Source organism: Solea senegalensis, unplaced genomic scaffold (genome assembly GCF_019176455.1).
Source record: "Solea senegalensis isolate Sse05_10M unplaced genomic scaffold, IFAPA_SoseM_1 scf7180000012646, whole genome shotgun sequence".
Taxonomy (NCBI): domain Eukaryota; kingdom Metazoa; phylum Chordata; class Actinopteri; order Pleuronectiformes; family Soleidae; genus Solea; species Solea senegalensis.
Window position 1 is genome coordinate 450,776 of NW_025320662.1, and position 11,007 is coordinate 461,782.

The 11,007-nt window shown below is 39.2% G+C and overlaps 1 protein-coding gene across 1 annotated transcript; it reads left to right on the forward strand.

The window, feature by feature from the left end:
* Positions 1 to 3,592: 3,592 nt before the first annotated feature.
* Positions 3,593 to 9,831, forward strand: LOC122759923 (glutamine synthetase). Its single transcript, XM_044014927.1, has 7 exons — positions 3,593 to 3,702; positions 4,555 to 4,743; positions 5,476 to 5,637; positions 6,385 to 6,531; positions 6,622 to 6,749; positions 7,359 to 7,558; positions 8,502 to 9,831. Exons 2-7 carry the CDS (start codon positions 4,578 to 4,580, stop codon positions 8,818 to 8,820), a joined length of 1,122 nt encoding a protein of 373 aa, XP_043870862.1. The 5' UTR covers positions 3,593 to 3,702; positions 4,555 to 4,577; the 3' UTR covers positions 8,821 to 9,831.
* The last annotated feature ends 1,176 nt before the right edge of the window (positions 9,832 to 11,007 follow it).

The following is an 11,007-nucleotide window of genomic DNA, read 5'->3' on the forward strand; positions in this document are numbered from 1 at the left end:
TAATTTTCTGATATGTTAAACATTGTTCTGCACACTAATTGACACCGGTTTTTAAATATTTTTTTATTGTGCATGGAGTCCTTTCATGGAGGCGTTTAATTAAAAAGGCAGAAGACGCTTTTATGGCACGTTATAGAGCAGAAATGAGCCAATTACTGTTTTGTGTTTGAGGCTGAAATGACCATCACTGTGTCCTACTGTCTGTGTGTGTGAGGCCCCGCCCCCACCCAAACAAAAAAAGCACTGTATATATTTAATATTCTGAGATGAAAAAAAACAGCTTTAATTTCTCTGTGGGACTGTTCATGGGTTTGAAGTTTGAACTGAAGTTTGAACTGAAGTTTGAACTGAAGTTTGCAAACTACTCACTCTCACACACTAAAGTCTGTGATTTTAACATCACAGCACACAGGAGTTGTTCACTCACTGCTGCCTCCATCACTAATTCAAATGTCTTATTTTGTTACTTCGGCATTTGAAATACTACATTTGGATTTACTTTAGTGACACAAAGTGACCACAAGAGGCAGCAGAGGACCAGCAGCTCCTGTGTCCCCGTGAGCTAAAATCACTGATTTTCTCTATGGACTTTGGTGTGGGAGAGTTTTCTGTTAATCTGCTTTTGTGTGTGTGTGTGTGTGTGTGTGTGTGTGTGTGTGTGTGTGTGCGCGCGCGCTGCTAATTGGTTGTTGTCAAAAAGGTTCCAAAATAAAAGTCTGGATTCTCCACAGACAGTGGATTTGTTTAAATGTCACCTGAGAGTTTTCTCTTCTTCTGCCTCATGCTGTTTGTTTATTCATGAAATGTATTAATAAACATTAATGATAATAATAATAAAATAACAATATTAATAATTTAGTTATATTTATTGTTCAGCAAGAAATTAACATAAATGTCCAAAGACTCAGTTTGTTGTTTGTTATTTATGTAAACATAAACAGTGTTTTTCAGTATTCAGTGATGTGTTGGGAAGGTGGAGCACTGGCGCCGCCCTGTGGTTCATAGTGAGAACAGCACAGAGACAGTTTAAAAATGCACTTTGTTATTGTTATTCCTTTATTTTTTTATTATTACACATTATAGAGACGGGTTTCTGTCTGATCTGTTGTATATATGGCAGCCTCGTCAGTGAGGGTCATCACTGGTTTTAAAGCGTTTACTCATCACAGAGTTGGATGTTCCTCCTTATCAACACGTAGACTCACACAGCTGCATATTCTCATTTACAGGGCAATCTTAGGTTTATTCCCTTCTTACCTTTTGTCCTTTTTTGACACTAGTCACAATAATATTACAAATGAACAATTGTATTTATATAGTATTTATAATACTATTATGTCATAATACTGGGACTTACAGTCTTATTGGATTTGTTCTGTCCAAACTGAAGTGGGAAACAAAGCGTTTAGGTTTACTGCTCCTTCTGCTATGTTACACAAAACATTGACACAAAAGGAGTCGTCTCATTGAACACTTTTCATTGGATGAGCTGGAGGCAGGAACATGTGGCTGTGGATGTTTTTATTATTGTTATTGTAGCAAATGTTTGCACTTTGTGTGTGTGTGTGTGTGTGTGTGATTATGCTGCTGCCTGTGTTGGCCAGGACACACTTGTAAAAGACATTTTTAATCTCAATTAAAAGTTTTATTATTAAAATAATAAAAATGATTTCAGTCAGTTATCAGATGTAATCTCAGCTACATCGGGCGATAGGTGGGGTACAGCCTGGACAGTTTTGATTTAAAATTATTTTCTATTTAATCTTTTTCTATTAATTATTATTTATTTATTATTATTGTTATTTATTTTCTATTTATCACATTACTTTTTTCTTTCATTTCCCCTTCACAGATTAATATTTTTCACGCCACTTTCTGTTCGATTAGTTTCAAATTGCCTGGGTTTGTGCGAGTTATAGTAATATTTTGTATAAGAAAAGTGTCATAAACGGTAAATAGAGCTGTAAATGATTTATTGTAATAGTGAATACATTTTCACCTTTTAGCCACTAGAGGTCAGAGTGTGATCACAGATCATGTGATAACTTGATTTTCCACTTTCTGTTTTCTGACAATGTTGATACAATAATGATAATGATAATAATAATAATGATAGTAATAATATAATAATTATAAAATAATAATTACAGTAATAACAATACCAACAATAGTAATAATAACAATAACAATAATAATATAACAACAATAATAATAATAACAATAATACCATTTGTTTATTTCATATTTAAAATACAAAACTGCACTAATGTTCAAATGCAGAAAAATGATAATACATTTGACATGAAACTCTTGTTTAAAATAACAAGAGTTTAAAATGTGGTGACATGAATAAAGACGTGATTTTATGATAAAGTGAAATACTGTAGATGACTGATATTTCATGGATTTACAGGTTTTATTGATTCATAATTCACTCTCTGTATTAACATCATGCAACTAACAAGTCACATTTATTAGAATTAAAACTGCCTTTTGTTTCAACATTAAAGTTTTTCATGTTAAATAAATAAATGTGGTTTTTTTTTCTCTGTTTTATTCATAGAACACAAACATGTGTTGCCTTTTTTTAAATAGATATTTAAAACACATTGTGTTTGTGTTTCTGTGCCTCAGTTCCCTCGAGCAACAAACTGTATTTTATTCATTGAAGCCGTTTTTGTTCCGTGAGATTAAAATCTCAGTTAAAACGACGTCACCACAATAAACTTCATCAACAAAGTTCAGCTCACATTCAATCTCACTGTTCACTCATTCACCTTTTTCACTCGTTCACCTTTATACTCATTCACTTTTTCACTCTTTCACGTTTTAATCATTCACCTTTTTCACTTGTTCATCATTTTACTCATTCACTCTTTCAATTTTCACTCATTCACCTTTTTCACTCTTTCACTTTTACACTCATTCACCTTTTCACGCGTTCACTTATAGTGTACACACATAGTGAATACTATGGAGGAAAATAATAACAATAATAAATATTATTATTATTACTATTATTATTATTATTATTATGATTATTACTACAATAACACATAATAATAATTTCATATTTAAAACAGTTTGAAATGAAAAGCATGACATTTTTATATATTTATTTTATTTATTACTCTTCATTCATGAATTCATTCATTTACTTTATTAAGAAATATGTGTTTATTACATTTGTAATCAGCGATTTCTCTAATTCATGTTTTTATTATTTAAGTATTACTGTGTAAGTCACCACACGGCCACTAGAGGGAGCCCTGGACCTGTATATAAAAATCACTGTGTGCGCGTGTGTGACGTCACTCTGTTCTTGTCTTTGATGTTTTCACCTGATTTTCTTCTTTTTCTTACTTTTTCTTGCTTCCTCTTTTTTTCTTACTTCTTCTTACTTGTTCGTACTTGTTCTTACTTGGTGTTTCATAATTTAAGGTGTTTGTGTGAAGGGGGAGGAGGAGAGAGGGAGGCGGGGGAGGAGCCACTGCGCTGACGTCACTGGCATTTCCTCAGCACGACGTGGTCACGTTTGCCCTCAGCCAATGAGCGCGAGCGCAGCTGTATAAATGCACCAGGACGCGCAGAACAGCAGGAATGAACAACGACCGAGCGTGTGAGCGCCACCTCTCTGCTGCGTTCACTGCTGCGTTCACTGCTGCTTCTCTGCTGCTCGTCTTTATCTTCACTTAACATCCGGTAAGAAAATCCTCACCCTCTCACATTCATGTGACAGTAGAATTTTTCTTTATTGTACAATAATATTTCACTGACGTTAAAATGTTTGTATGTTTTTCCCACATCATTGATAACACAGCTGAACATTGTGATGGTTGTATGACGTCTACATATTCACTTGAAACACCTTTTTGTCACGATCTAAGTGAGACTAGACCGTGGGACAAGATTTTCCTGCTTTAAACTTTCACTCTGCCACACCAAAGTCCATAGAGAAAAACAGAAGCTGCTGTGTTTAACTTTATGACCATGAGCTCAATCCAAACAAAGGATTTCACACAGTCACAAAATAAGACGTTTGAACTTAGTGATGGAGGCAGCAGTGGATCAACAACTCGTGAACTCCTGTGATGTTTTTCTCTGTGGACTTTGGTGTGAGAGAGTGAGTGGTTTCATAAACTTGAACGTAGGTGAAAAGGAAACTAAAATCTTCTATTCAAGTTAAAGTATTATTGCTTTAATGTCATTTGACTTCTGAAAAGTCGACTTAAGTTAAATTGAAAAGAAATAGAAAGCACTTGGAGTATTACTTTTTTTAACAGTGAAAACACTGGAAAACATTTTTTTCAATTACCTTCTTTTAATTACTGAGTGACTTGAAATGTAATAAAGTTCATTAATTGAAAGAAAAACATTCTTACGTAAAAAAAACCCATCAAAAAGTACAAGTTACCCTCCCTCAAAAATCCTTTATATTCTGTAACAACAAGGTTACTTTCAGTTTTCATCATGTCATTCTTCCTGTGTGTGTGTGCGTGTGTGTGTGCGTGTGTGTGTGTGTGTGTGTGTGTGTGTGTGCGTGTGTGTGTGCAGGTTTTGGTGGTCAGGTCGAGAAAATGGCCACATCATCGAGTTCAAAGTTGAACAAAGCTGTGAAGCAGCAGTACATGAGTCTTCCTCAGGGCGACAAAGTCCAGGCCATGTACATCTGGATCGACGGCTCAGGAGAGGGACTGCGCTGTAAGACCAGAACTTTGGATTCTGAACCCAAGACCATCGAGGGTGAGATGAGATGATCTGGTTTCATCAGTTCATTTTAGACTTCAATTATTATCAGTTTTTAAGAGTTATTTCTATATTTCTTTGCTTCTTTATGAGAATATCTTGTATATATTTATTGATCAACATTGATTTAATATCTGTTGACTTATTGGCGTATTCATTTCTATCCAGAAAACAATATAAATACAATTGTTATTTTGTAATATTATTGTGACTAGTGTATTATTATCTTATTATGACGATATGCTACCTAATTACTGTGATAATACAACAGTATTAAGTCACGTTTAGCATTGTTTGTGTATTGCTTGTTAAGTTGAGAAACGCAAACGTATGTAGCTATTGTTAGCACAAACGTCGTAGCAACAAGTTTACGACGCTGAAACAAACATGACAGAAGTGAAATGAACGGTAAAACTATCAGTGTTTGTACAAGTGGCAGCCATCTTAGAATCCCATGTCAGGGATGGTGGCGTTTCCTGTCAAAATGGCATCGTTTTGGTCATGTGACGTCGACCTAAACGACGCCATTTTGGCAGGAAAAACTGAAGATAGTGGAAAGTATTTATGCCCCCGAATCCAGAGACGCTGGCTTTGAATCTTATACTTTCAGTGAGTCTCTGGAGTAAAGATGAAGAGAAGTTAATAACCAAACACAGAGAACAGTAATCTACAGCGCGTTCTCTCCGCTCTCCTCATTCATGTCAGGGTTGTATCTCTTCTCTCTGACAGAACTTCCCGAGTGGAACTTTGACGGCTCCAGCACGTATCAGTCCGAGGGCTCCAACAGCGACATGTTCCTGATCCCGGTGGCCATGTTCAGAGACCCGTTCAGGCAAGACCCCAACAAGCTGGTGCTGTGTGAAGTCCTCAAGTACAACCGCAAACCTGCAGGTGAGGCCGACAGAGGTTTCCCCAGTTCTTTGTACAAGACATGTAAGACATGACTTTGATTTCATTCTGTTTACATTTGAATTTGACAAAAACACAATCTAAACAAGATCTTCAAACCCTTACAATTGAATGCTCCCAGATTAAGCTTTTGTCACTTAAATGGCCAAAATGTTTACTTGTAATCGTTGAATTCAATGTTAAGATATTGATTATGTTTGTTACGCCACTTCCTGTTTCACATCCTGCGCTGCTTGATGTACGTAGACGAGGCCTACGCAGGACAAGCGTGTTACTAGCGGTGTTGTGGACACTGTCCACTGTCTCTCTCATCGACCGTTGACGTGAGAGTTTGTGCAGAACAATGAGCGAGTAAAGTTAAGAAAGAGAGAGGAAATTTCAAGATCTGTCTCACCAAAGTAAGAATGGGAACGACACGGCATTTTGCGAGTCGGTTGTCGAGGCCACCTTACGGTTGTTTGTCAAGTTGTTGGCCCGTAATGTTCAATCACATCAAAGCAGTGACCAACAACTAAACCAAACAAAAGTTTGTACGGTACAGTACGGTACGGCATGGTAAGGGGCTCCTGGTCCCTAAAGGGAACAGTTGAAGCTGGTTATTTTAGTTCTATTTCTCATGGAAACACAAAAACATATGTACCGCACTGAACTTCGTAAACGTTACACACTGGACGATAAACAAAGTGATTAAATGTGGTGTCTTTATTGTTGCTGATGCTGTGCCCACAGAGACGAACCTGCGGCAGACGTGTAATAAGATCATGAGCATGGTGGAGAACAACCACCCGTGGTTCGGTATGGAGCAGGAGTACACCCTGCTGGGCACAGACGGTCACCCGTTCGGCTGGCCCTCCAACGGCTTCCCGGGTCCACAAGGTGAGTTTGTACGGTCCGGGTTCCCGGTTTTATCTCAGGTGTGTGAGTGACACATGAGTGTTAACGTCCAGTTTCCTTCCGCCCGGTCAGGACCTTATTACTGTGGCGTGGGAGCAGATAAAGCGTACGGACGCGATGTGGTGGAGGCTCATTACAGAGCCTGTCTGTACGCTGGAGTTCAGATCTGTGGCACCAACGCTGAGGTCATGCCAGCTCAGGTAATCACCTGTCACTTTCCAAAGCAGGAAAACAGTTGTAGGCGTCGTGGGACGATATAACCACACTGATCCTGACTTATTCATGTTTGTAATCATTCAAAGAGGAGTTGTTGATCCACTGCTGCCTCCATCCGTCAGTCACACAAAGTGACCACTCGAGGCAGCAGAGGACCAGAAGCTCCTGTGTCTCTGTGAGCTAAAATCACTGATTTTCTCAATGGACTTTGGTGTGGGAGAGTGAGTGGTTTACAAACTTCACTTTCCTGTTGGAGAAGTCTGTCTGACAGTGAGATAAAGACGTGAACATGTGACATAGATATCACTACCTCAAACAAACACACTTCAAAATAATCATAAATCATGACATCCTGGAATGACTGGAAAGATTCAGGCTCCGCCTTGTGGCACTTGTTGTAAATGTACGTTGGCGAGCGAGACAATATTTTAAAAGTCGAAATTCACCGCAAACTTCCAGCGAATGCTTTTTAACACGTTGTTCAGTAAAATCGTGTATCGCTCTGTCCCTAAATCCGAGTTAAGTCACAATTTGAGTCTTAGTTAAGTTATTATTACGATGAAATTGTAAAATCCCGGTGTTGTGTGTTTCAGTGGGAGTTTCAGGTTGGCCCTTGTGAAGGCATCAACATGGGGGACCACCTGTGGATCGCTCGCTTCATCCTTCACCGGGTCTGTGAGGATTTTGGAGTCGTGGTGTCCTTTGACCCCAAGCCTATCTCAGGGAACTGGAACGGTGCCGGCTGCCACACCAATTTCAGCACAAAGGAAATGCGAGAGGATGGCGGACTGAAGTAAGGATGACTTTTTGTTGTGTGAATGTATTAACCCTCATTTAACCTTAACTAAAAAACACTTTCCTCACCTTAAATATTTTCCATTTTCTATAAAGAACTACCCTCTGAGCACATAACAGCAAAACTGGCTCATTCGTATTTACTGCTATCAAACCAAATATATTTTTTCTATTTGAACAAATTCATTTTTTTAACGCAACATCAGTCCTGATCTTTAAAAAAGTTCCTACAACACTGTGGAAACGTGTTTGATTCTGAATCATAAAACGTTTAAATTTGAGGCCAGCGCCTCAGAATGAAAGTATATCAACATGAGTTTGTGTTCTAATCGTAAAACGTATTCAAAAAAGTTATGTGGTCTTTGGCATTTCTCCTGTAGCTAGTCAGAAATTAAGAATATATTAAATAGCGTCTAGGGGGTGACTCAATTTAAGCCTGGAGAAAACTATTCTTCTTCTGACTTGAATTCTAACATCAGTTAATATTTTCCTGGGGAGTTCATGGTCTAGTTTCATTTAGAGGAGCAAAGATATGACACATATGAGCGGACAACAGTGTGATTGACAGGTGATGTCTGTGAGCTCCCATTTGCAAAACGTCAACATGGCGGCGACAAATTGCGAATCTCTAGGCTTCAGAATTGGAGTTCAGCTTCCTGTGGGTGATGTCATGACCACTTTCCACTTGGTTCTAATTACAGTGGGATGAAAACACGTTTATTATGAGTTTTAATGGGTACATTTTTGTCCTTAAGGTGATGAGTGTGACTATTTCTTTACACAGTGTATTATTGACTAGAATGTTTTTAAACATCACAAAAAATGCTATGTTTTGGCAAATTGGAGGCCATAAGGTTGTTTGGGGGTGAAATAAAGTGTTTCAGAGAGTTTATGTGTGTATTTTATTTTTGATTGTTTCTAAGCCTCTCTTTTCCTCACAGAGTCATTGAGGACGCGATCGACAGGCTGTCGAAGAGACACCAGTATCACATCCGGGCCTACGATCCCAAAGGTGGGCTGGACAACGCCAGACGCCTCACAGGTCGTCACGAAACCTCCAGCATTGACGAGTTTTCCGCGGGCGTGGCTAACCGTGGAGCCAGCATCCGCATCCCGCGCACTGTGGGGAAGGATATGAAGGGCTACTTCGAGGACCGCCGCCCGTCGGCTAACTGTGACCCGTACATCGTCACAGAGGCGCTGGTGCGCACGTGTTTACTCAAAGAAGAAGGGGAGGAGCCCCGGGATTACACCAAATGAACAGTCGCAGACAAAGAGACGTTATGAGTACTGTATTCAAGGAGTTGAGGTTTTGTTGATGTGAGGTTGCATGAGGTACTGACACCCTGTGAAAACATGACTGACCAGTGACGACATGAGGTCAGTCACTCACTTAACTAAAGACTTAGCTCAAGTCTACGATATCTTTCTCACTGTTAGACAGACTTTTTCAACAGGAAACTGAAGTTTATAAACCACTCACTCTCCCACACCAAAGTCCAGAGAGAAAATCAGTGATTTTAACATCACACACAGGAGTTGATCCACTGCTGCCTCCATCACTAAATTCAAATGTCTTATGTGTGACGTCAGTGAAATCCTTTGTTCAGCTTGACCTCAGTGTCACAAACTTGCCAAACAAGGCAGCAGCAGAGCAGCAGCTCCTTTGTCCCCGCCAGCTAAAATCAGTCATTTTCTCTATGGACTTTGGTGTGGGAGAGTGAGATGTTTACAAACTTGAGTTTCCTGACAGTAAGTAAAATTACTTAATGAAAAGCTTTGTGTAATGTTGAGATAGATGGGTGTGTATAAGTTCTTAGATGAATGGCAGTCCCTCATACAAACACACTGCAACTAAACCTCTATCACTATCACTATCTATCACTTAAACCTTTAAACACTCGGTGGGTTGATCTTTCTGTTGTTTTTTTTCCTGACAGATGAAATGCGTTGATGCGCTGCTCCTGTCTTTTTCTTTGTCTTTTACCTCTCACCATGACACTGCCTTTCTGTCGGCGACATTGTTGTTGAACTTGTACTAATGAAAACACAGGATGTTGATGTTGTAAAGGATCCGTGAGGCGTTGAATGTTCTTCAGCGTCGAAGCCGCTGTCGCAGTCGGGGCACAGTCGTGTTGTAGACAGTCACAATCGTAATGTAAGCCAATCTACTTTTGTATGTTTTTGAATAACACATGTCTGGTTTTGTGGGGGGTTTCCACTTGTAATTGTCACTTACAAGAAATATGAAATAAACTGTTAACATTTTTACATCTTGACTTCCGTGTGCTCTTGGCTCGTGTCCTGCTTTGCCTGAAGGTTTGTTTCGATGGGAACCGGTTTTGTTGCATTCAGACGGTCAGCTGATTCTGCAGATTCAAGTGAAATGTGAGTGCCGTTTGGGGGAAATTAACTGTCATGTTACGCAAATCAAGACAGAGGAGAATCCACATCCTTCTGCTTACTCTAACCACACCCTGATTAGAAACACGAGTGTGACGTCAAGCCCCTAAACATCTTAACGCAGCTGTTCTGTCATGTGATCACATGAGACTTTCAGTGTGTGTGTGCTTAAATGGCACAGCCTAAAATTAGTGTGTGTACCTGTCGTCCTGGTATGGAGCTCTGACACGTCGGCACACACCGTGAACGACTAGTACAGGAAGGAACAGGGAGGGTGAAACATTTGCACCATGAGTCTTCAGTTGTGCAAACTATGTTAATTAACTAACACTATAAAAGTAATTAGTTGGATTTTAAAAGAGATAATTGAAACTTAATAACAACCTTCCGTGCTGTGTTCATTCCCGAGCTGAGGAAGGTGTGTCACTTAAATTACAAACTAGCCAAAATACACCTTTATATTACACACAGGGGCGTAATCATACAGTCACGCTAAATTCCAAAATGATTAACTGTTTGAAAAACAGGAAAAACTGGTTGGTTGATCTTAATTCAATTTCAGTCACAGCACAAAATAATTAAAGCCCACATAGACCGGAAGCTCCAATTAACGCTGCGTTTGTGTGTGTGTATCTGCGTCATGACCTCGTTTATGAAACCCTAAAGTTTCTGAACAAACAGTTCAGCCACTGCTGAGAAAATAGTGTTGTATTGTTTTCCTGGGCTCTGCGAAGCGGATCGGCACTTCCTTAATTTGATGTCGTCATCAAAAATCCTCACCACTCCTCTCACCACCGTAGCACCTTGACCTCCATGCCAAGTTTCAAGAGTTTTTATGCACGTTAACAACTTCAAAAATGACCGCAAACCACGGATAGAATAATAATCGCACAAATTCGTGCCAGAAGCCATTTGGACCCCTGCCATCCGTGGCTCGCTTCCTAATAATATAATATTTGTATTCATGTAGCTCTTTTCAAGCTCAAAAATTTCATTTTCAGGTTAGAGAAAATGAAATTACAGCAGCACTGAGCCCATAAATGA